The 27,770-nt window shown below is 32.0% G+C and overlaps 2 protein-coding genes across 2 annotated transcripts in view; one reads left to right on the top strand and one right to left on the bottom strand.

Annotated features, from left to right (window-relative positions):
• Window positions 1-16,857, bottom strand: part of LOC114335073 (AN1-type zinc finger protein 6) — a 36,555-nt gene extending 19,698 nt beyond the window's left edge. Inside the window, exons 1-3 of the mRNA XM_028285229.2 lie at window positions 16,694-16,857; window positions 16,127-16,396; window positions 5,690-5,818 (exon numbers count right to left, since the gene is read on the bottom strand). Of these exons, the coding sequence (XP_028141030.1) occupies window positions 5,690-5,818; window positions 16,127-16,225 (228 nt within the window). The 5' untranslated portion in view covers window positions 16,226-16,396; window positions 16,694-16,857. The remainder of the gene's footprint in view (window positions 1-5,689; window positions 5,819-16,126; window positions 16,397-16,693) is intronic.
• Window positions 16,858-17,057: 200 nt separating this feature from the next.
• LOC114335071 (cytosolic purine 5'-nucleotidase) overlaps window positions 17,058-27,770 on the top strand; it is a 176,565-nt gene continuing 165,852 nt past the window's right edge. Inside the window, exon 1 of the mRNA XM_028285226.2 lies at window positions 17,058-17,353. Within this exon, the coding sequence (XP_028141027.1) occupies window positions 17,283-17,353 (71 nt within the window). The 5' untranslated portion in view covers window positions 17,058-17,282. The remainder of the gene's footprint in view (window positions 17,354-27,770) is intronic.

Raw genomic sequence — 27,770 nt, 5'->3', positions numbered from 1 at the left:
TAGGAAATTATTTGTAACATACTTAAATCGTGTACCAAATTTCATTAATTACGTATTTTTTATGGGAAATAAGTATTATACAATTTTACTAAAAAATGAATTTATTAACGTTTCGAAGTATTTTGTATTTTGACAACGAAACCCGATTTGGGCTTCGAAACGTTAATAAATTCATTTTTTAGTAAAATTGTGGCTTATTTCCCATAAAAAATACGTAATTATAAAAATGCCACAAGGAAATAGCTTCAAATTTCATTAAAATCGACCTAATAAATTTTGCATAATAAATTTGCAATCTAAATGTTTTTAAAAAAGTTCAAATTTTTTAAAATCTTTCTGAACAAAAAGTAGACCATTTAGAAGTTGGCTAATTTTTTTACATATAAAGAGGTGCTCTACCTATCTAATACACTTTACAGAGTTAAAATCGGATTATTTAAGGGGCCCCAGCAATGTGTTAAATTTATAAACAATTTTTTGGCTTATAAACAAATAGCTTTGTTTAATAATAAAAAAATTAATTTTTAGCAATGCAAATAATTAAAACCGCCATAATTTGACTTAAACTTTCAAATGCTGTCAGCAGAATTGCTATTTTATTTTTTAATCAAACGTTATTCGCGTTCAAAAATTGCAATTTCTCGATTTTTTGAAAGTTCCACCGCGTTTATCTCGAAAACTATGCATCCTACGAAAAAACTTGTAAGAACATTTTTTGCTTAGAATTACCCAAGAAATACAAAAAAATGTTTTATTTTGCGAAAATTTCGATTTTATGTAATTCCTCAAGTTCTTTGTTTATAACAATCTTATCGACATCCGGATCAACTGTTACCCAAAAAATTCGTGTTCTACGGGTCAAAATACATAAAAAAACTTGGGTAAGTCCATCTAAATAAAGGAGCCCGTAGCACCCCCTCCTGGCCACAGCACTAATTTGTTTATAAGCCAAAAAATTGTTTATAACTTTAAAACATTGCTGAGGCTGCTTAAATAATCCGATTTCAATTCTGTAAAGTGCATTAGATAGGTGGAGTACTTCTTTATATGTAAAAAAATTGACAAATCTTTGTATGTTCTAGTTTTTGTTGTGCAAGATTTTAAAAATTTTTTATTTTTTAAAAAAAGTTTAGATTGCAAAATTATTATGCACAATCTAGTAAGTTAATTTTAATGAAATTTGTTGTACGTTTCTAGCACATTACAAAAATTTTCTAAGCGAATTAGGAAGGTTCCAAGTGTAATCTAAGTGATCGAAAATCATTGAATAAGGACAGGCTTGTTTTGCCCCCTTATTTTATATTTATTGCCATTTTGAAGGAAGGGTGATAAATTAAGACATTTTTAACCAATCGCATCTGATAGATAATTTAATTATTTTTTTTATTCCTATAGGACTTTGTTCTAAAATAAATAGTTTTTAAGTTATAAGAAAAAAAATTAGAAAAAAAAACGAAATTTTTTGAAATTTTTAAATATTTTATTTTTTTTATTAATGTTCCGGGCATATTTGAGAAGGAGCATAAATCAATTATTATTAACGAAGTTATCACCTAACTTTATCCGCAAAAATCCGAATGCCACCTCTCACATCCACCTAAAAACAGATCCTTACTGGTCTAGTATAGCAACAATAATATTACATCGATTTTCTTAAATAATAAGGCTATAACAAAATAAAAATCACTCAAATCAGACAACAGGTTTAGGAAATTCGATACTTCCAACGTGTACAATCCTAGTGTTGTATGTCTTAAAAAATGCCTTTATGGGCCCCTAGGCGAGAAGAGAGTGACCCTGTTTACCTGTTTATTGTTTTGTATATTTATTTTAATATAAACTTAGACAATCATTTCTACCATGTTAAGTCTGGCTGAAAAAAAAAACGTGTACAATTCAGCAAGTGAGTCGATTATTTTGCTCTCAAGTGTACTTATAGTGGAAAATTGTAACTTGTGTGAACCTAAACATAAAGAAGACTGAGGCCAGGTGGTTCATCTAGCCAGACCAGAGGTTCTAAAACTTTCTTCTCTCGTAGACCCGTATAATATTTAAACTTCTAACAGTAGTGAAGTACTTATAGTGTAAAAACAGTAAAAAAACAACACATTTTTACATATTTATTAATTAAATTTATTTAAAGAAAGGGATGCACTTGATGAATTAATAATAAATTATCAACATTTGGCATTCATTTGGTTAGGTTTACTAACTCTCCTCAGTTAATGATGCCCAGTTTGTTTCTTTTTTTGTTATGAGATTTATAACTGCACTGAACCCCTTTCTAGTAGGTATGAAGATGGAAAAGCAATTAAAACTTTCTCGCCGTATTCCATAATATGGGGTAGGTAATAGGTATATTTTTTGAAGCCAGAATTGTTGATATCTATTTCTAAACTGTACCTCAATCTTTAGTTAGTGCTTTTTCCAATAAATTCCTCTTGTGATGTATCATCCGTTTTTTCAATTTCACCATATGGATTGATAATCCATTTCAGTATTACCAGCAGCAAAATATACTCAAATGTAGTTTCAAAATCTGAATAGACAGCATTCAAATGTTGGACATAGATTGAAATATCCTCTTCCTGGCAGATTAACTGGGTGGAGAACTGGGGAAATTCGTACAGTCCAATGTTTTACATCAGTTTAACCATATCATATAATGTAAAATAATGATAATTATTTCACATCGACTTCAACTGGTTCATAAATTTCAATGCATCATTTTAGGAATATTATTCCACTATGATTAATATACCTGATTTTCTACAAATAAGGCTTATCATTTCAATCTCAGTCACATATATTATATTAATCTTTATAGAAGGTTTCACTCAGATTCAGAAGAAGACAGCACAACTTTAACATCCTGCATCTGTTGATGGCCACAGTACATTTGGTCTGAGACAAAAGGAGCATGTCAATCCTTTGGAGCTAAATATGTTAAACTAAGTCAAATCATAGCTTCAATATACAGGGTGTCCCGAAAAGATTGGTCATAAATTATACCACAGATTCTGGGGTCAAAAATAGATTGATTGAACCTCACTTACCTATATACAATAGTGCACACAAAAAAAGTTACAGCCCTTTGAAGTTACAAAATGAAAATCGATTTTTTTTATATATCGAAAACTCTTAGAGATTTTTTATTGAAAATAGACATGTGGCATTCTTATGGCAGTAACATCTTAAAAAAAAATTAAAGTGAAATTTGTGCACCCCATAAAAATATTATGGGGGTTTTGTTCCCTTCAACCCCCCCAAACATCTGTGTACGTTCCAATTAAATTATTATTATGGCACCATTAGTTAAACACGATGTTTTTAAAACTTTTTTGTCTCTTAGTACTTTTTCGATAAGCCAGTGTTTATCGAGATATTTTGAATATTTGTCGAATCCACCACATATTTGTATATGGTTAAGTACGATTATAGACCTGTTAATAATATCTGAAAATGAATTTATAATTTACATTTTTAGGTATATTTTGAAAAAGAAGCCGCATCTCGATAAAAGGTGACTTATCAAAAAAAAAGACTAAAACGCAAAAAAGTTTTAAAAACACTGTTTAACTAATGGTACCAGAATAATAGATTACTTGGAACGTACACAAACATTTGGGGGGTTTAAAGGAACAAGATCCCCATAAAATTTATATGTAAATATATTAAAGAAGAAGCCGCATCTCGATAAAAACTGGCTTATCGAAAAAATATTAAGACGCAAAAAAGGTTTAAAAAGGTTGTGTTTAACTAATGGTACCACAATAATGAATTAATTGGAACGTACACAAAAGTTTGGGGGGTTTAAGGGAACAAAACTCCCATAAAATTTTTATGTAGTGGACAAATTTCACTATAATTTTGTTTTAAGATGTTCCTGCCATAAGAATGATACATGTCCATTTTCACTAAAAAATCTTTAATAGTGTTCGATATATTGAAAAAAATCGATTTTCATTTTGTAACTTCAAAGGGCTGTAACTTTTTTTATGAGCACATTTGTACTAAGGTAAGTTAGGTTCAATCGAACTATTTTTGACCCTAGAATGTGTGGTATAATTTATGACCAATCTTTTCGGGACACCCTGTATATGTACTTACCATCCAATGCATGCCACACAGTTTATACAGTTAGATGCACGCCAAAAGAGAAAATAATATGTGTACAATTAGCATGCTTTGCTTAGTATGGTAGGGGAGCAAAGTATGCTAAATGTGCAGTCACTCGAGCGCTTTGGGGACCTATTGGGTTGTGAAGAGTAGGTCCTAAAACCAAAAAAAGTTAAGTAAATTTTCCATTTTAGTGGGCGCTTGCCATTTTTTAATTTAATTTTCCATTTCCAACAATCGTTTTTTTCGATTATAACGCCATCTATCCACAATTCGAAAAAATGTATCGAATAAAAGTTACTTATTTTTACGTACGGAATCCAAATCTGCAATAAAAAATGAGGGCTCCAATTTAAGATTTTAAAGTAACCCCCCCCCCACGTCCATGGGGGGTGGTGTTTGGTGCCATTCGATATATTTTTTAAAAATATTGAATAAGTGTATTTTACAGTTTTTCGATCTGATGTTCATTTCGCGAAATATCGTGGGATTCGTATTTAAAATATTAAATTTACTCCCCACCCCTCTCCGTGGGAAGTCATGTTTGGTATCATTCGATAGATTTTTAAAAAATATTAAGAACGTATTTTTTAGTTTTTGGATCTGTCAATCATTTCGCGAATTATTCTCTTTTCTCTTGTGAAACTTTGGGACTCACCCATTTCCTTACGCCCGGCTCAAATCGTCAGATTTTTGAAATATACACTCTTTTGTATGTACTTAACTTACTGTATCTTAATCTGACAATTTCGAGTTTTTTTTAATGATATATTTTTTTTTCGGACCCCCCTTAACGAACTCCCCTGTGTTAAGAGCCAATATATGGTAGAGGTACATCTGCAGAGTACCAGGTTTTTCCCCATATGCTAATCTGACGCGCTCGAGTAACTGCAAAAATACCGGCTTGGACTCCCCTACCAGTAGTTGATACTACTGATATTTTCAATAAATGAGTGACATAAAAATAAATATTGCTCTACATTACTGTTACATCATATTTGTCATTAAGGGAATGGAGCAAAATGCAAAATTTTTACGTATGTCAAAATTTTCAATGTGTTTTAAATGTATTCATTTTTTTCGAATCCTGAGAAAACTAATAAATATTTTTGAAAAATTTAAATGCAAAATGAAAGATTACATTATTACCGAGGATCGAAAGTCCCTGAATACTTCTATACCTAATGTTTATTTTAATAAGTTACAGGGGTGAAAATAAAATAGAAAATTTAGTGCGATTTTTAATTGCAAATATTTCGTTCAAAAGAAACTTTTTATTTATTCTAAGGGACTTCCGGCCTTCAGTAATAAAATAGTCTTTTATTCTGCCTTTAAATTTTTCAAAAATATTTATTCGTTTTCTCAGGATTCGAAAAAAATGAATACATTTAAAACACATTGAAAATTTTGACATGCGTCAAAATTTTGCATTTTGCTCCGATCCCCTTAACCTAAAACATGTCTTATGCAAATTAAATATTTTTACCAAATAAAAAGTAGCTCAGGGTGATTAATTGAAGGTATAGACCAAAAAATAGCTAAATAGAATAAAAGTATCATTTTTACTTACATCTGTGGGAAGATCTGTGACTACTGGTGATGAAATATGACTAATGGTAGGCTGTGCTGTTGTTGTATCTTTTAGAGCACTCAGACTTGTGGGGGTGTTGGGTAACTGTTGTTTCTTTTTCAAATTTTCCTAAAACACAAGTAACTTAAAAAAGACAAAAAAAACACACGTTTTTTAATAAACTCTTCAATATCAATGTGGTGTTAGTTACCAGTGGTGAACCCGAAATAAGATGATTAATACCTTCACTGCATTACAAGACAAATATACCTCGTATTACACTAATAGTTAGCTGAGTCCACAATATGTAGTTATTTATAACTCTAGTTATTTAGTTAATTAATATTTGTTATTTCTTTATTTGCATTTGAATGTATAATAATATAAACGTAAAATTTTATTTTAAATCTATTTAAACAGTAACACATTTAATATTTAGTGGAAGCCCCATTATTGTCAATACAAAATTGATATCTTTGCAATCTTCTGCTCTTATGCATAGCTCTTATGTATTCAACAAGTTCCTCTCAAGACTGCTCAATTCAGTGCCGGATCCAGCAGGATCCCGCATCGTCAAGAGGGGGGCCGATTGACTAAATTTCTATGAAAAATAAATGAATAAATTAATGTTTTTATAATCTTTATATATAACTTGGTTTGAGAGGGGGGCCGATCGCCCCCATCCTCCTCCCCTGGATCCGCCACTGGCTCAATTGCTCTCCACAGTTCATTTCTAATCTGCAATCTAAGGTTTCTTTCATTTAATTTCTTTGTCAACTCTGCCATACATTTTCAATGGGGTTAAGGTCTGGTTCTTCCAACCATTCTCGAACATTTCTATTTGTTTGTAATTGTCATGTTGGAAGAATCTCTGGATCACTGATAGCAACATTATGTTCTTACGACTATGTTTGTAATATAATCCTGTTAATTTTTCTTCTACATGAACACAAAAACCCAGGACTTCAGCACTTACACATCCATATGTTCACCAAGAATCCTCCACTATTTCATAACAATTTACGTGAGGAAGGCATACATGTGAGCCACATAGTACCTCCACCAATGTGCAGACGGCTCGCATGTATGCCATTGGATATAAAAATAAACTTCTAAGATGAAAATTAATTTCAGTTTAGTAAATGATGAGTGATGAGAAAATAGACACAAGGTACAAAACCAGGGATCTGAGGATATTCCAGAAATTACTCAAGATGAGATATAATATGCACTCCAAAAAATGAAAAACAACAAGGCTCCGGGAGATGATGAAATAGTTACAGAAGCTATAAAACTTGGCGGAACTTCTCTTCTGAAAAAAATACAAGACCTCTTCAATCTCTGCTTGTATAGTCAAAAAATTCCTATAGCTTGGAATAACTCAATTACAATTCTTATGCATAAAAAGGGTGACAACATGAACCTAGAGAATTACAGGCCAATTTCTCTACTCAACCATTTATACAAACTGTACACCAGAATAATAACCAATGGATTGGAAGCAAAATTTGAGCTGTACCAACCAAAAGAACAGGCTGGTTTTCGCCCCAACTAAGGTACAAATGACCACCTACAGTGCATCAAAGTCTTGATTGAAAAATCGATTGAATACAATAGACCTCTAGTTCTAACGTTTATAGACTTCCATAAAGCGTTTGATACTATCGAATTACCCGCACTACTTAAGGCATTGGAAGAGTGTCGAATTGATCATAGGTACACCAATATTATAGAAAATATATACAGAAATGCTACAACTATAAATCTGCACGGTCCTACCAATAAGATATATATCAGGAGAGGTATTCGACATGGAGATACTATGTCGCCTAAGTTGTTCATTACTGTACTTGAACATGCTTTGAAATCACTGGAATGGGAAAATAAAGGAATAAATATCGATGGTGAGATGCTCAGTCATCTACGATTCGCAGATGATATTGTTCTGATTTCAGATGACCTAAAAACTGCCAATGATATGTTGAATGAACTCCGGATGCAGCACGTAAAGTAGGTCTAAATATTAATTACCAAAAGACCAAAATGATGACGAATTTAGTTCCGAGCCATCCTTTAACCCTTAAACGCCCAAGGGTGGGTAAAAAATGTCCAACTATTGCGTATTCCCTTGTAACATATTTATTACTTGTTTAAAATTTTTAAAATAATTATTTATTGTTAAAAAGACAGCCCTTTATCGAATGTTAATTTGGTTCTACCGATATTTTTGAAAATAATAGTAGCATCTTGAGTTAAATATGGAGGGGCATAAAACGTACACCCTTGGTAAAACTTGTTCCTAAAGGTTTCTATATAATTTTTTGTTGGTAGCAAGATAATCCATATAATTATCGACGTAAAATTACATATTCTACATAATTATCCGCCAATGAGGAGACTGAAAGGAAGAATGTGGAGAAAATCGACAAATTTGGATTACTGGCTTTTACTGGTATGTTAGTTTTGATGTACCGGGTGTCCCAATAAGAATGGCTCTCGGCCATATCTCAGGAACCGTTTATAGTAGAGCTTTGAAATAAAAAATTTTATAACAAAAGTTGCCTCAGGAAAAGCCTGGAAATTATTTTCATAATTGTGGGACCACCGCTAGAGGGCGTAATTGAATATCAAAAATTAAAAAATCTAAATTTTACAAAATTTTCCTAATGAAGGGGCACTGGAAATCCGATCGTCGCATTCTTCATAAAATTCTACGCATATTTGATTTGACAAGTTTAGGTCTACCTTTGGAAATAAGAGGTGGGGGTGAGTGGGAACCTTGTTATGAAAAACTGGCTGTGAGTCCGGTTCTGCTTAATCAAATTTTGCAAACTTGGTCTTGTTCAAGAAAGATCTTTTTCGTCAATGTAAAAGTTATGATTTCGAACCAACTTACTGAGTAATATGCCAGCTAGAAGGTGTTATTTAATTTTCTTCAGAAATCTAGTGTTCCTTGGAAAATATTAAATACAAACATGCATTTTTAATACCATATTACAAAATTAGACAAAATTAGCAACAGAATAGCGAAAACCGCATGTTAATACCTTTTTTCTATCTCGAGATATCTTACAAAACGTGTAAATTTAAAAACATAACTGTTACTGTCACCGGTAAACGAAATAATTCATTAAAAGTAGTGTGCTATGGAAACAACAAAGAAACATTTTCCAGCTGTCAACGTATATTAGGTCTTTTCAACGCTTCTCATTTGTTTCGAGCCTCGTTCACATCTCGTATATTAATATTATACACGGATTATATGGCATATGACAGAGGCTCGAAACAAATGAGAAGCGTTGAAAAGCCCTATTACAAAGAAATAAAAACAACTATTTAGTGATGACATAAACGTTCAAATTTTTGCCCATCATTTTCGTTGCAAACATTTACTCTTTCAAGAGTAGATTGAACAGCAGTCTCAATTTCTGCTCTCGATATGCTTTGAATGGCGTTTAGTATTCTCTGGATAATGTATTCTAGAGTAGTGTATGATGGGCAACAATTTGAATATTTAAGTCGTCACTAAGTAGTTCTTTTTGTTCTGTGTTATATTTAATTTTAATAGTATTGTTTCTCTTTATATTGCTGTTTTAATTAATTATATTTTTATATGTTAACATCTGGAAAATGTTATTTTGTTTTTTTCCACAGCACACTACTTTTCATTAACTTAGTTTACCGGTGATAGTAACAGTTATGTATAAAATTTACACGTTTCTCGAGATATCTTGAGATACAAAAAAGGTATCGACATGCGGTTTTCGACATTCTGTTGTTAATTTAATCTAATTTTATAAAGTATGATTAAAAATGCATACTTGTATTTAATATTTTCCAAAGAAAACTAGATTTCTGAAAAAAATTAAATAACGCCTCCCAGCTGGCTTATTACTTATTAGGATGGTTCAAAATTATCACGCTTACATTGAAGAAAAAGATCTGTCTTCAACAAGACCCAGTTTTCAAAATTTGATTTAGCAGAACCGGACTTACAGCCATTTTTTCATAACAAGGTTCCCACTCACCCCCACTTCTTATTTGCAAAGGTAGAGTTAAACTTGTTAAATCAAATATGCGCAGAATTTGATGAAGAATACAATAATCGGATTTACAGTGCCCCTTCATTAAAAAAATTTTGTAAAATTTAGATTTTTTTATTTTTGATATTCAATTACGCCCTCTAGCGGTGGACCCACAATTATGAAAATAATTTCCAGGCTTTTCCTGAGGCAACTTTTGTTATAAAATTTTTTATTTCAAAGCTCTACTATAAACGGTTCCTGAGATATGGCCGAGAGCCATTCTTATTGGGACACCCGGTACATTGTAATTTTGTTGTAATGTTTTAAAATTCCTTATGTTAATATTTTAGAAGATGCTGTGTTTATTAAGCATAAGATTCTTAAGTTTAATCTATTTCCAACAATTCTCAATAAATATATTACCTATTTTCGAGGTGGACATTTTTTACCCACCCTTGGGCGTACATGGAACCTAAAAAAGGTTGGGCGTTTAAGGGTTAAAGGTAGAAGATGTCGAAATTGAAGTTGTTGACAGCTACATATACCTTGGACATACAGTAAAAATTAGCAGAGACAATCAAACTGCTGAGCTGCTAAGAAGAATAACTCTGGGATGGGCAGCATATGGAAGACTATGTGATATCTTTAAAGGTGATATACCTATCAGCTTAAAAAGAAGAGCCTTTAATCAATGTGTCCTGCCTGTTCTTACATATGGCGCAGAGACACTTACCCTAGCAAGGACATCTGCACGAAAACTACAAGTGACGCAACATAGAATGGAAAGATCATTGTTGGGCATAACGTTAAGAGATAGGGTAAGAAACGAAGAAATTCGTAGAAGAAGTGGTGTAGAAGACATAATAAAACACATAGCCAAAATTAAATGGAAGTGGGCAGGACAGGTCGCTAGAATGAGAGATGATAGGTGGACCAAAAAAATCTTGGAATGGAGACCGAGAGCGGATAGACGAAACCCGGGAAGACCACCCACAAGATGGAATGACGATATAAAGAGGATTTGTATTAACTGGATTGCAGCAGCGCAGGATATATCTGAATGGAAGTTTTTCGAGGAGGCCTATGTTCAGCAGTGGACGACTATGGGCTGATGATGATGATGAAATGATGAGTATACTGTTCATCAAACCTATGATTATTTGGCCTATAAACTACAGGGTGTAACAAAAATACAGGTCATAAATTTAATCGCAGATTCTGGGACCAAAAATAGTTCGATTGAATGTAACTTACCTTAGTACAAATGTGCACATAAAAAAAGTTACAGCCCTTTGAAGTTACAAAATGAAAATCGATTTTTTCCAATATATCGAAAACTATTAGACATCTTTTATTGAAAATAGACATGTGGCATTCTTATGGTGGTAGTATCTTAAGAAAAAATTATAGTGAAATTTGGACACCCCATAAAAATTTTATGGGGGTTTTGTTCCTTTAAACCCCCCTAAACTTTTGTGTACGTTCCAATTGAATTATTATTGTAGTACCATTACTTAAACACACTATTTTAAAAACTTTTTTGCTTCTTAGTACTTTTTCGAAAAGTCAGTTTTTATCGAGATATTTTGAATATTTGTCAAATCCACCACATATTTGTATATGGCTAAGTACGATTATGGAGACTTGATAATAATATGAAAATTTATTTATGATTTACCTTTTTAGGTATATTTTGAACCATATTAAAAAAGAAGTGACATCTCGATAAAAAGTGCCTTCTCGAAAAAATACAAAGAGGCAAAAAAGTTTTAAAAACACAATGCTTAACTAATGGTACCCAGTTAAAGGTCAATTGGAACATACACACACATTTGGGGGGTTTAAAGGAACAAAACCCCCATAAAATTTTTATGTAAACATATTAAAAAAGAAGCCGCAACTCGATAAAAACTGCCTTGTCGAAAAAATACTAAGGGGCAAAAAAGATTTAGAAATATTTAATTTAACTAATGGTACCACAATAATAATTTAATTGGAACGTACACAAAAGTTTGGGGGGGTTTAAGGGAACAAAACCCCCATAAAATTTTTATGGGGTGCACAAATTCCACTATATTTTTGTTTTAAGATTTTCCTGCCATAAGAATGCCACATGTCCATTTTCAATAAAAAATCTCTAATAGTTTTCGATATATTCGAAAAAATCGATTTTCATTTTGTAACTTCAAAGGGCTGTAACTTTTTTTATGTGCATATTTGTATTAAGGTAAATTAGGTTCATTCGGACTATTTTTGGTCTCAGAATATGTGATTTAATTTATGACCTGTATTTTCGTTACATCCTGTATATTTCAACCATTGCTATATACTCTGGGATAATTAGCAAAATACAAGGAAAAGTTATTTACCAACAATTTTATTGCTGGAATCGAATCTTATTATTGTATGTATTAATAATATAGATATGCAAAGTCCGCAGATAGTGTGCTACTTTTTTTATAAACAAAATGGCGCCCGAAAATCGTGTTTTTTTCAATTTTTGCTCTCTAACTCCAAAGATTTTAACTTTAGACCAAAAACACCTAAATAAAAATTCACCGCAATTAAATTCTGCATAGAGACGTGTTTTTTCCGATTTACTTCGACGAAAACTTTCCCCAGAAAAAGCGGGTTTTTCCAACAACATCTTTAATTTTCAACTAAACTTTTAGATAAGTAGTTGTTAATCAATAATTAAATAACTTGGTAACGTAAAAGCCCTTTCCGTATATATTATAATTCCAGAAGTCTATGGAAATTGAATGAACAGTTTACCAACAATTAAAATGTTAATTAAAAATTTACGGTCGCTATAATAACGACAATAATTATGATGCATAAGAATAACTATGATTTTTTTATAAAAAGACACTGTACATATCTAATGTACTTTACAGAATTGAAATTGAACTATTTAAGCAGCCTCAGGAATATTTTAAAATTATAAACAATTTTTTGGTTTATAAACAAATAGAATATCTCGGGCAATATTAAACTAAATTAAATTGTGAAAACGGTATTCAAAAGACAGCGGCAGGACGCTTCTTTTAAAAGAAAAGACGTTTAATTATGATGAGTGGTTCCTGAGATACAACCGGTCAAAGTTGACCGGAATTTACGGCAAAGATATAAACAATAGGATCATAATTTTCAAACCATCACCTTTTTATTTTTGTCCTCTTTCTCCACACCAATTTTCATATCTTTAAAATCCTCATAACATATATTATTATGATAAAAACTATCGATAATACGTGTGGAAATTGCCAAAAATAGCAAAATTCCAATCAAAAATTAGGTTGAAGAAAATGTAACCCTCAAAGTTCAAAATCGGTATACGTTAACAAAATGCATTTTCTCGGCTTCCCATGGAGCAATTTCCTTCATTCTTTTTTTGTTCCCTAATAACTCGAGTAGAGCCATCGAACTAACGCATTATTAAATGTCAAACTTGCTTTTGTTTTGTTATAATAGATTAATTTATTTATAAGAACAGAAAATTACATATTTTTTCCAGTTGTAGGCTTTTTTTTAGATAAACTTACTACAAGTGTACCTTTTAAAGTTAAAAACATAAATATTCTCATTTGAAAGCTGTATAATTATTTAAACAATTTTTATTTAAACAAATTAAAATATTGTGTTATAATAAATAAATAAATTTATTATAACAAAAAACAAGCAAGTTTGACATTTAATAATGCGTTAGTTCGATGGGTCTACTCGAGTTACTTGGGAACAAAAAAAGAATGAAGGGAATTGCTCCATGGGAAGCCGAGAAAATGCATTTTCTTAACATATACCGATTTTGAACTTTGAGGGTTACATTTTCTCCAACCTAATTTTTGATTGGAATTTTGCTATTTTTGGCAATTTTCACACGTATTATCGATAGTTTTTATTATAATAATATATGTTATGAGGATTTTAAAGATATGAAAATTGGTGTGGAGAAAGAGGACAAAAATAAAAAGGTGATGGTTTGAAAATTATGATCCTATTGTTTATATCTTTGCCGTAAATTTCGGTCAACTTTGACCAGTTGTATCTCAGGAACTACTCGTCATAATTAAACGTTTTTTCTTTTAAAAGAAGCGCCCTGCCGCTGTCTTTCGAATACCGTTTTCACAATTTAATTTAATTTAATATTTCCTGAGATATTCTATTTGTTTATAAGCCAAAAAATTGTTTATAATTTTAAAATATTCCTGAGGCCGCTTAAATAGTCCAATTTCAATTCTGTAAAGTATATTAGATAGGTATAGTGTCTTTTTATGAAAAATCATAGTTATTCTTATGCATCACAATTATTGTCGTTATTATAGCGACCGTAAATTTTTAATTAACATTTCAATTGTTGCTAAACTGTTCATTCAATTTCCATCGGCTTCTGGAATTATAATATATACGGAAAGGGCTTTTACGTTACCAAGTTATTTAATTATTGATTAACAACTACTTATCTAAAACTTTAGTTGAAAATTAAAGATTTTGTTGGAAAAACCCGCTTTTTCCGGGGAAAGTTTTCATCGAAGTAAACCGGAAAAAACACGTCTCTATGCAGAATTTAATTGCGGTGAATTTTTATTAGGGTGTTTTTGGTCTAAAGTTAAAATCTTTGGAGTTATAGAGCAAAAATTGAAAAAACACGATTTTCGGGCGCCATTTTGTTTATAAAAAAAGTAGCACACTATCTGCTGACTTTTCATATCTACATTATTAATATATACAATCATAAGATTCGATTCCAGCAATAAAATTGCTGGTAAATAACTTTTCCCAAAAATGGCCTATTCTCCGATAATCAGCCCAGACTAATATGATTAAAATATCATTTCACCACAATAATTTTGGTATAAATGAACCGACTACACGATTGGTTCGGAGTGCTAATAGCCTGCCAAGACAAATGGATATTTTTGACTCCAAAATTGGTTTGTTCAAAAAACAACTAAGGGGTATCTTACAATAAGTTTGTTGTAGTTCTGTATTGTTCTTGCAATATGTTTGTTTGTATTATTCTGATGTGTTTATTATTTTAATAATTTATTATTGTTGAGGTGTAACTTGTAAAAGTCTTGTTGTGTGTAAAACTTGTAAATGGATGCCGTAAATAAATAAATAAATAAATAAATACTTTTTCATCAGAAAATGTAATGTTAGACCAAAAGTTGTCTTCACGGTTTATGAATTCATTACAGAATGCAACTCATATAATTGTGTTAATCTCAGTTAAAAAATGTTTCCTTGCAGCTGCACAATTTATCAATTCAATTGATTTAATCCCTCTCTGTGCAATGAAAAAGCTGCCCAGTAACTGTCACTTTTCAGTTTTTCCAGCTGTGGCAAAAGTAGCTTATCTCAGATTATAATCTACTAAAACTTCATCTTGTTGCTGTGTGAAGAGCTTCTGCCCTCTTGAACCACCCAACTGTGCTATGAAGTGAAAATGATCTCATCCTTGATTTTCCATATTATACAAATATGGCTCAAGTTCAAATCTGCAGCAACTTGCCTTAGTGAACAACCTTCTTTGAGTTCGGCAATTACTCTTGTTTTTCCATGTGGCATTCAAATGTACTCTAGGTATTTTGGAAGCATTTAATAGCTTTTTATTTTATTTTTTAATAAGTGCGAAATGTTTGACAAGCACTTTGATATTTAGCAAATATGCATGACACTGAGATTTTACAGTATTACACTGAGTATTACAATGTAAAAAATGAAGGTGTAAACTATTCATTGACCACAGCTGTACCTCTAATATGGTTATGGTCGGTTCTACCAACAATAAATACATTGTTACTTAAATAGTTATTATTCGAATAAAATTTATTAGTCGATTATATTTTTCTTGTGTTTCAATAAAATTTTGATAATTTTAAGTTAAACTGACGAATTTTCTTTGTTATATATATTTATATCTTTATATTTTCTTTGTTGTGAATTTATTCAAAGAGTAAATATAAATTTGATAAATAAGTAAATAAAATAAGTCTTATTTGACGTTATTGAAACGTAGATGTGTCAGTTTATTGGTAGAATAACTTTATCAGCTTGTTAATACGATGATAGCCAACGTTTGAAAATAAGCATGACACACAAAGAAGAACTTTATTCATCGAATAAACTACTATTTGTGGTTAGTGAGCCAGATATAAGTGTTTTTCTTCTTCAATAACAGAAATATGCAGGCATTATTTCAATTCTTTTTTTATGTTATAGAAATATGGATAGTTTTACCTGTTCCGCAGTTTGACTACTTCAGTCATGAATTAATTTTGGCTCTTTTACTCAAAGTTGGGTACAATTATTAGCAATTACAATCAAACAAGAGAATACTTAAATTATTTTGAATATAGAGCTTTTAAAACTTAGCTAATACAATTTATGAAAACCATATCATAATTACCTTGAAACATAGTGAACATAGTCCTTCAGTGGCAGGGTTGCCATAAAATCCACAACCAGAACCACACAAAGCTTGCATGGGGTTAAATTCACGCTCCATTGTAGAGGAAAAACTTCTAACACCTCACCAAGTTGTACACCAACTATTACCTATTGGCTCCCCAAGTCCAAAGCTCACCAAATCTAAAAGAGGACTTGTCTTTGTCTTTGGTAATCTTGTTGAGTTGAAACAATTGAACCCTATTAGGACAATAGCATCTATAAGAAAGTCCTGAAACAAATACAATTCGTTAGAGTTGCTTTGTTTTAATAAAATGCTCCATGGGTCCTTAGTGGTATGAGTATTTTCCTAGCATTCACGATATCTAAGTTAATTCTTATGGATGTCACAATATTGATAGCACCGTTTTACATAAGTTTCAACTATTTTACGTGTAGCTCGAGGATAGATAAATTTCAATGGTTATCAAAAGACACTGAAATCATTAGCACGCAACAAAGCAGGCACAAAGCTTTATCCGTATTATATATTAAATAAAATATAATATAAAATATGTCTTTATATTACCTGTCAGGAATTAATTCTTTGAGATACTAATTTATTTGAAAAATCATTGCCTAATGATCTTAATTTCTCTTGTAAAAATTTAAAATGACACATGAATTTCTTTTCATGACATATGTTTTGACATTTTGACAGGTCATAAGTGGCTGCATGATATTAATAAAATTACTCTAGAATTCTCTGGAATGATGTAATTAAAGAACAATTGAATACGATATAATTATTCAGATTGTAAATTTTATTATAATTTATGGCATTTTATCTGAAATAGTTTTTTTAATGCTCATTTGATGCATGTTTGATGCTCATTGGTTTCCTTATATCAACTGCTTACGGTTGCGTATACACCTTCATGTAGTGTCTGTTAAATCAACTGTCAACTGTCAATTTTGTCAAAACACCGGAGGTCTTAAGTGTCAAATTTCGAGATTTCCAAAATTATTTGGATCGTGAATCGTGATTTATTTTGAAATATTTCAAACCAGGATACAGAACTTTTCGCTAACGATTTATTATATTACACATTTGATCGAAAACGTTTAATAGTGATTTATAAAGTAGTGGGTAATTTAATACATCTGTAAAAATAAACATGGATTATGCAGAACTTCAACAACATGCCGATAAAATTGGAAGAAAGTGGTACAGAAACGCCAAACAAAGGTAAGTAATTCAATACCTTGCTTAAATAAGTATCCCCATGAAAAGTATTCAAAAAAATTGCCATTTTAATTTATATTTCCATTTAACAAAGAGATTTTTATCTTTATTTACACAGTCTTATTCTATGTTACAAACTCATTTGCCATATCAAATAAAAGATAAAATGACGCAAATATTAATTAGTCTGGCAACTAGATAGGGCTTTTATCTTTAAATAAAATATAGTTTGATAATGAATAACCCAAGGGCAATATAATTGTCCATGTTCCAATAGTGTGACTATCTCCCAATATAATTGTTGAAATTTTCTTCTTCAAATATTTGTTTTGATTATGAATTTATCAGAATTACTTAAAATATTTATATCTAAGACAACACACTTGTTTTTTATTTAATAATTGGTAATACTATTGGGTTTTTTGGTAACATCCTTTTCACTCGTTTTAGCAGATTTCATATTAACACCTTGATTGCTGGGATTAAATAATTAATATATTAGTTCTTGCATCACATACCCCGGAGATTTGTTCTGTCTATGCATCACATGCCGTGTATGGCATGTGTGTGCATGTAGTACAAATATCTTTATCGTTACTGTACGATGCAACGTTTTGACCAATTTTGATACAGCACAGTTTAAAAATTATGCATATATCCCTGATGGCGGCATCAAACCTTGCTATGTGTTATTTGTTATGCGCCTTATTTGGCTGCATAGGACAAAGTATGGAAAGTCCGTTCGTCAATATTTGGTAAATTCTCGCACGTAGTGAGTAAGCACGCATAGCAAATATGCCTATCCGTCTAGTTGTTGGTTTTTACACACTTCAAAGGACAAATATTTGTGCGCATAATGGTGCCGCCATAAGGATACTTGACATAGCCAAGGTGTTAAAGACCCCTAAAGTAAGATGATACTGTTAAATTACCAATGCAGACAGAAATATCTGCTAAATTAAAATTAGTCAATTGTAGTTGAATAGGGAACTTGTCCATTTTTGTTTTATTACACAATATTGTTCAGTTTCGTGTAAAAATAAGATTTCCAAAATTTCACGCCACAAAACCTCATAATAAGTTAGAAATACAATTTTGAAATCTTCTGTGTATTTAAATCATTTCAAACGATCTGTGATGTCTTATCATAATATTTATAATGAAAATTGTCCTTCATAAAGAATGTAAGATCCTGTAGAGGGGCCGATATGGACTCAAATCACTTTCTAGTCAGAATAGAAGTCAAAATAAAAGAAAGAGAAAAGAGAAAAAATAAAAAGAAAGGAATTAGAATTAAAAGTTGTTCTGAAGCTATTTCCTTGTGGCATTTTTATGATTATTTATATGGGAAATAAGCCACAATTAAAATGAAAAAAATAATTTTATTACAAAATACAAAATATTACTAAAATAAACAAAAGTGTTGTTGCTAAGCAAAAACAATTCTTCTAATAATTTATTTAATCTGACTCATTTATATTGGCAATTCAGACATATATTATACATTTTAAAGTAGAAGACTTTAAAATGATATTGCCAATATTTATGAGTTGCGTTCCTGGGACGACTTACTGAAAGATAGTTCATTCGATTACATGAAATCAACCCCAACTCAAGAATATCCGTCACAAAAAAATTATAGCATGTGATCTGTCTTTAAAAAGACAACCAAATTCAACGACAGTAAAATTCTCGCGTTAAAGACTTCATAGTAAATCACAAGGGAAAACCAGGAAAAACCCTGTGATACTATCCTGACATCGTAAGTATTTGGTCTTACATTTAATTTACTCTCAAAAAATAATACCAAATTCTGACTTGTATTATCTTTAAATTATAAATAATATTAATAATACTAGATATACAGGGTGTCTCGAAAAGATTGGTCATAAATTATACCACAAATTCTGGAGTCAAAAATAGGTTGATTGAAGCTCACTTACCTATATACACTAGTGCACACAAAAAAAAGTTACAGCCCTTGGAAGTTACAAAATGAAAATCAACTTTTTTTCATATATCGAAAACTCTTAGAGATTTTTTATTGAAAATGGACATGTGGAATTTTTATGGCAGCAACATCTTTAAAAAAAAATTAAAGTGAAATTTGTGCAAACTATAAAAATTTTATGGGAGTTTTGTTCCCTTAAACCCCCCCAAACTTTTGTGTACGTTCCAAAAAATTCCCTTAAATTATTATTGTGGCACCATTAGTTAAACACAATGCTTTTAAAACTTTTTTGCCTCTTAGTACTTTTTTGATAAGCCAGTGTTTATGAGATATTTTGAATATTTGTCGAATCCACCACATATTTAATTGCGTTCTTTAGTTGTATGAAAGCAATGTTGACAATGTTGACAAATTAACATAGAATTGTTTGCGTTTTGTGATAAAAATTTACTTTTTATTGACGAAATCAGTCCTTTCGGTTAAACGATGTTTCGGTTAAAAAGGTTTCGGTTACTGTAATAACAATGTGTATAAAGGACAAAGAAGGAAATTTATTAGGCGACGAAGAAAAAATAAAAGAGAGGTGGAGAGAATATTTCTATGAATTGCTAAACGAAAACCCAGGGGAAGAAGAATGGCAGACAATAGGAGAAGACCATATTGAAGTACAAGAACCGACAGAAGAAGAAGTAGAAACAATCTTAAGCAACATGAAAAACAATAAGAGCACCGGACAGAATGGAATAGCAATTGAAAATATTAAATATGCCGGCAGATAGATCAAACGTAGACTGTATGAACTAATTGTGGACATATGGAGAGAGGAGCAGATGGCGAATGATTAGGAAAAAGCAACAACAATACCGATTTTAAAGGATGGCAATGAGGCAGAGTGTAAAAACTATCGGGGAATATCACTGCTAATAGATGTGGCCTATAAAATAATAGCGACAATCATTAAAATCAGGCTGGAGGTAGTAGTTGAACCACAGATAGGGGAATGTCAAGCAGGGTTTAGCAAAGGCAGAGGAACAACCTCAAATATTCATAATGAAACAGGTACTGACTAGCTGCTGTGAATACAAAATCCCAGCAATAGTATTATTCATAGACTTTAAAAAGGCGTACGACTCTGTCAAGAGAGAAAACATTTTGAAAAAAAAATCATCATCGCTTTTCGCTTAAATTAAATGTTACAAACTGTCAAGAGGTAGGTGGATGGCTGCATTAATATTGAATTTAAGCAAAAAACAATATTTATTTGTTAAATAAACATTTTTTTCTGTTTTCTGAGAGCAGTAAAATGTATTTTGAAATAAATAAATTACATACATTCTTCTTTTTATGTCAATAAATTTAATACAAAATTTTTTTTGGACACCCTGTATAAATAATTATGTTAATGTTTATACTACTTGAATAGAGAATTGAATTACCTTTCAAATGAGCTATCACACGACCCCTATTCTCGTTTAAAAAATTATTGATGACGTCATCACGCGCAGATGGGTGACGTCACTAGTAAACATCACACATATATGCCAAACAGTCGTAATTTAAAAATCAAAATTGACCTCTTTCAGGATTTTTTTCCAAAATCGTCCATTCTCGAAAAAATAAAATTATTCCAACCTTTACGTGCTCACTGTATATTATATTATACACAAAAATACAAGGTTGTTATACAAAATGCAAACAGTTACTAGAATTATACAATAGGTCCCACTAAGTTGGAACCATATGAAAAACTATTTTATTATTCATTTTACAAAAAAAAATTATTCTTCATAAAAAGTTCTGCATGTTCTAAAATCTAAAATGCATTGGCCAGATTTTACATTTTATCAATAATATACAAGGTATGTCAAAAAATATGAATTTTGCTCAAGAGTAAAGTACCTTTATATTTCACAATATCGAAAATTGTTATTAGGAAAAGTTAAATTAATCAATCAAAATTTTTCTAAAATTACAGATACCCAACATAATTTTTAGGTATTTATGATAACTCATTATTAATTTTATGAAAAATAGTTATTCTTTGTAAAAAGTTCTGCATGGTCACAAAACTATGATTTATTTATTTATTTATTTATTTTACGGGCAAGCCCAATTCTACAAAAATACATAGTGTACAGAAAAAAAACAATAACATAATATAATATAAAAAACAGACATACAGAAATATAAATATAATATTAGAAGTAAATATGTACTATGAAATAATATCATAAAACCAAGTTAACAAATTACAAAACCAAGTTAACAAATTACAGACGCTTCACTCAAATATTGATCCCATCTAAATTTCTTTTAAAACGACTGATGGAGTTGTCGAACAGTTGTAAATTGCAAAGGGAGTTTGCTAAATTCAAGACTCTGGGTACGAATGAAAAAAGTGAATAATTAAACCTGTGGAATGGTACATAAAATGTTCGCACTTGTCTAGTGGTGCGAGGTGGTACAAACAGTGCGATCTTATTAAGTAGTTGAGAACAACTGCATATACCATTTAAGATCTTAAATAATAGCAAAAGGTCCCTTTGTTTTCTCCTGCTTGCAAGAGAAGGGACCTGCAGTTGATGCTGCCATACAGCGTAATCTTGATAGGTATGAAGCTTAAAAGCAATGTAACGGAAGAAACTATTTTGGACTTGTTCAAGTTTCCTAATGTAGACCAAGTAGTGTGGGGACCACACTGAAGAACAATACTCAAGGTGAGACCTGACCAAAGAGAAGTAAAGAACTCTAATACTGGATATGTTTGTAAAATCACGAGTTGTTCTTTTTACAAAACCCAGCATTTTCATAGATGTTTGAATGACATTGATGATGTGAGTATTGAAACAAAGAGAGTTTTCCAGTGTAATCCCCAAGTCCTTGATTCTATTAACAGTGTTGAGCAATTGGCCATCAATGTAATAGTTTGATAATATTGGGTGGTGAGTACGGTTAAAGTTAATTACATGACATTTGATTGAATTAAGGTTCATACCGTTAAGTGAACACCATGCAGAGAGGTTATTCAGTTCTGATTGCAATATGGCAGCATCATAATGATTTTTTATAATTTTAAAGCACTTCAAGTCATCAGCAAATAGCAAGGCGTTACAATCGTGAAAACAGTTGGTAATATCATTAATAAATATATTAAAGAGTAATGGACCCAAATGGGACCCCTGTGGTACACCTGACTTAACTGGAAAGGTTTGTGAGTAAAAGTGGTTTACTCGAACTTGTTGAAATCTTTCGGTTAAATAACTCTGTAACCACTGCAACAAAGGTCCACTTATGCCATAGGAGCTAAGCTTTTGAATCAGGAGTTCATGATTTACTCTGTCAAAGGCCTTGGAAAAGTCAGTATAAATTGAATCAACTTGAAGTCCCTCCTCCAAGGCTTCAGACAGAAAATCAACATAGGTCAACAAACTCAGTTCAGCAGACTTACCTGTAGTAAAACCAAATTGCTGAGAGTTTAGGATCCCGGAGCTATCGAAGGTGAGGAAATCAGTTATAATACTCTCAAACACCTTTGGTATAACACTAAGAATAGATATAGGGCGGTAATTACTAATATTAGATTTATTACCAGATTTATATATTGGTGTGACATAAGAAAGTTTCCAAAAGTCTGGAAACTGACCTACATCCAAAGATTTATTAAATATATGAAACAAAGGTCGCGATAGTACAAAACTGAATTCCTTAAGAAAATTAGGTGGTATACCATCAGGCCCAGGACCCTTGTTGACACTTAATGATGAAAGCTTTTCGTAAATTTTGGAAATCTGGATACGATATGATGAGATATTGAGTTGAGACTGAATATGGTCAACATTGCAATTTAAAGTAATATCACTATAAACTGATGAAAAGTGATCTGCAAATAAGTTGGCAATATCATTGCCACATGAAGCTACAGAGTCATTCAGGGTCATTGAGTCAGGTATACAATTGTTTTCACGCTTGCTACCTACAAATTTCCAAAAATGCCTTGCGTTATTTTGTATAGAAAATTCGGTGAAACGTATGTAATTGTCATAACAGCATTTAGATAGATTTTTACAATTTGTTCTCAGATGACAAAAATCAGCATAGCTTTCAGGAGTCTTTAAGGTTTTATAAATTTTATGAGCTTTTATTTTTTCCTTTAACAATTGCTTAAGCTCAGAAGAATACCAACAAGGAAATTTCTTAGTACTAAAATATTTAACTGGAGTGAAATGTTCAATGAGAGAGTAAATAATGTCATAAAACATAGCGATCATGTCGGAAAGATCTCTACCACGAAACAGGTTATCCCATTCTATATATTCTAGACATTGGTGAATTGCTGGAAAGTTTGCATTACGGAAATCATAATAATATTCGTTACCAGAAATTGACCTATCAAAAACATTAAGCTGCAATGATGTTAACAGAGGAGGATGATGAGAGTCAGGTGAAACCAGAGCATCGTCAGCTTCAGAAATAACAAGCTCTTCTGGGGCCAGGATAAGATCCAGAATAACACCCCTGCTATTAAATATAAAGTTACATTGAAAAAGATTATGATAAGCACACATATTTGAAACAACCTCAATGGCATCAACTACAGCTAGAGGTGATGAAGTTTGTGAGGTTGCAGAAGAGCAATAATCTTCAACTCTCCACCTAGCTGAGGGGAGATTATAGTCACCAAATAAGTGAAATTTCAGGGATGAAAACTGTTCACTTAGAAGCATCAGTTGGTCAGCATGAACTTGATAGGTGTAGGCTGGAGATTGAGGTGGAATGTATAGAGCTCCCAGAATAAGTTTGCCGTGGAACCGTACAAACAGCTGTTCAATAGAAGGATCAGATTGGATTCGTAATGATGAATATTTCTTTAAAATAGCTATTAATACTCCACCCCCTCTAAGAGATGAACTAGAGGCAGGTGTACGATCCTGTCTATAGATATTGTAATTGACAAGACCAATTTCAGCATCAGCAATGTCACTATTGAGCCAAGTTTCTGTAAGAATGATAATATCATAGGTACAATTAAAAACATTGAGGCTTAATTCAGTAAGTTTTGTTCTGAGACCCCGGACATTTTGGTAATAGACTGTAAACTTGCCCAAGTCAGTAGAGTTTAAAGGTTTTTTTGAATGATTTTAGGTATGTTATTGAAATACTTAATCGTGAGATTAACCTCTCCAGCATTTTGTCTCTCTGAAAGCTCGGACCTAAGACTATCTAAAAGCTTTCTTTGGTTAGGGGTTTGATCTAAAATAAAATATATCTTTTTTTCACGACTAACTGTTTGTTTGTTTTTAATAACATGAAGAGCATCACTTGCTGAAGAAAAAATTACTTTAATGGGACGATGTCCATTCTTGTTCACATTTCCAAAGCGTAAGATTTTGACTTCATTTGTGTTGATGGAGGCATGGGCCTTTGATAAAATAGATTTTACTTGAGAAGTTTATATAAATAGAGTTTACTTTGATGCAATCAAAAGATATCTATTTTTATCAATTTTATATGAGCTATGTCCAGAGGGGGGGGGTCATGGGGTCATGACCCCCCAAACGAAAATAAATATCAATTCAATAATCCTAAAAAAAAAAGAAAAACCGAGAGCTGTCAAACAAAAAAAAATTAGGCCCATCCAAAAAATAATTGAAATCCCACTTATCCTAGGGGTGGCAAGACTAACAGCAAGGATACACCAGGCGGCGCGCGTTGAATCGACGTCGAGGCAGCGTAAAACACATGGCGCGGTATAACAGCGGCAGCTATGCTACGATTTAAAATATTTGTATTTCGTTGTTGTCAAATTTAGTTGTGTTAGCTGCTGTATGATACGATGTCTGAAAGTTATGACGATTTGTCTTTTGTAATAAATACAAGTTTATTTTTATCTTAGATTAAAGAAAAAAAAGCAGATATTGGATACATCCCATCATAAAGGAACGAAATTAGAAGGGATTTTTTACACTTTATATTAACGAAATTAATGTAATAAAGGCCAAGAGACGTTTGTTAATTTTACAAGAATGTCTAAAAAATCTTTTCAGGAGTTATTAGTGAGTATTAAAAAGCCGTGTTCAAGAAATCACACCGTTATGAGGGAAAGCATATCACCTAAGAAAAACTATTTATAACGCTAAGAGGCTGTCCATTCTATGGTACGCCACTGAGCAAATACAGGTGTTAAATTGATGCCCCTCTATTATACCCCATCTATTGGGAAATAGTGATGTTTCACAAATTAATATTAACAAAAAAATTATTCAAATTAAAGCCAAAGTACGTATCGAGAAAGACGAAAACCAGAATATACAAAACCGTAATAAGAGCAACAGTCACCTACGGATGTGAGACATGGGTGCTAAATAAAACGGAAGAAAAAATGATATAGAGTTGGGAACAGAACATACTAAGAGCTATTTTCAGGGGAAAGAATACAGATACAGAAGACGGCTGGCATAGAAGCACCAATCAAGAATTAAGGATGCTTTACAAGGAACCAAGTGTAACAAAATACACAAAGTCATAAAGAATCAGGTGGGCAGGTCATGTCGAGGGAATGGATAAGGAAAGAATGCCAAAGATGGTACTGCACAGAAGACCAGTTGGGACTAGGAGTGAAGAGGAGGTGAAAAATAGGATATAGTGGAGAACCATAGTTCAGCAATTTTCACATAGACATCAAATACAATTATACATAAATTATTAGCATAAACTGTATTATCTAAAATTGTAAATACAAGGCCTGTAGAGCATAATAAATAAAATAATAAATAGGGCCTATTTTTTTATTATTCTGTTTGAATATTCATCAATACGCATATCCCAAATAGCTGGTCTCATCTGAATTTCATTAATTAATTTTTCTAGATCTGTATTTCCCATCACGAAAACACGATCTGACAACACTCACTACAGAATTCGCTAGAAAACAGCTCAAACATCTGTGTTGCACCACGATACACGCATTTTTGATATGCCGTTGAAGTCATAAAACCCATTGGCGGTGGATGGGTTCCAGGATATGTCGCCAGAAAGTCGCAGCATCAAAAATTTTAAGAGCGTCTGGTGTGTGTTACTGCATCAAAGTATAGTAAGGGATGCGTCTGTTTCGACATCTCAGCGGGGGCTCAGTCGACGTACGCCGCCCCGTCTGTGTTACCTCTAAATGACCTTGCATCAGAGAAAACTAATTAAATCATCCTCAAGATCCATGACCCTCCTAAAAAAAATTTGGATTTGCCACTGGTTATGTCAAAAAATATGAATTTTGCTCAAGAGTAAAGTTCCTTTATTTTTCACAATATTAAAAATTGTTATTATAAGAGGTTGTTAAGACTAATTAAAAACTATGTTTCAATATTAAACTACATTCTTCTAATTGAAATATTGTGAACTATAAAGGTACTTTACTCTTGAGAGAAAAGATCCCTCAACACTCCTTATGGAAAAGTGGTCCCGGTCAAAGTACCCCGCACAAACCTTATGGAAATTAGGTCCCAGTGGATTTCGTTCACACTTGGGAAAAATACTTGTTGAAGCATCCTGATAAAAAGTTCTCATGGGCACAACTCAATCGTATGAAGGATTTTCAAGATATAGAGGCACAAACTCGGACAATTATAAGATTTACTGGGTATTCCAATTCCCTGAGTTGAACCTGAAACAGTCAACTATATTTTGCATGACTGTGAGGCATTGGATCGGAGGCGGCAAACACTTTTCGGAGACATCGAAGTGACTCCAAATTTATATGGCACCCACCCACTAGACCTGTACAAGCTGGTACAGGGTTCCAGAATTCTGGAGTGGGTTTCATAAACGAATGGAAGATGTACAATATGCCAAGTGGCTGCAGTACAACCGGTTCACAACAGACAGCTTCCAGGGAAAAAAATTCCCTGAGTTACTGGTTATCTGGCAACATGTAGAAGTTTGGATCAAGGAAAAGTACTAGTAGTCTAGGATTTTTTCCTGGCAATCCAATGGTGACCTTTACTTTAACCTTGACCTTCAACGGACGTCATCTTCTAGAGTTTCAAGGGGTTTCGGCATTAAATTGATATAAACAGATTACTCATGGGTTTTTGGGATCGCTAAACACGGATATGCCATCAGAATTGACCTCCGGAGCACTTGAAGAGGACAGGGGAAAAACAAGGAATGTCACATTTTATACATATTGAGATAAACACCAATAAAGGTTTAATTCTTATGATACCTAAAAACTACTTATGAGATTCTTAGCAGAATTCTAGCAATTATTAGTCCATAATCTTAATATAATATTAATCTGTATTAACTTATTAATCCAATAATGCACCAAAAAACTGCTAACATTCCTTATTTTTTTCTGTACTCTTCACTTAATTGATGCAAATGAATTATTGGAGGGTTTTTTGAGGTCGCTAAACAGGAATATGCTACCAGAACCGACTCACTGAGCACCTGGTTTCCAAGGTTAATGAAAGG

The sequence above is a fragment of the Diabrotica virgifera genome, chromosome 1, assembly GCF_917563875.1.
Source record: "Diabrotica virgifera virgifera chromosome 1, PGI_DIABVI_V3a".
NCBI classification, from domain to species: domain Eukaryota; kingdom Metazoa; phylum Arthropoda; class Insecta; order Coleoptera; family Chrysomelidae; genus Diabrotica; species Diabrotica virgifera.
The sequence above is the reverse complement of the archived record's forward strand: the minus strand, read 5'-3'. Positions and strand labels throughout refer to the sequence as shown.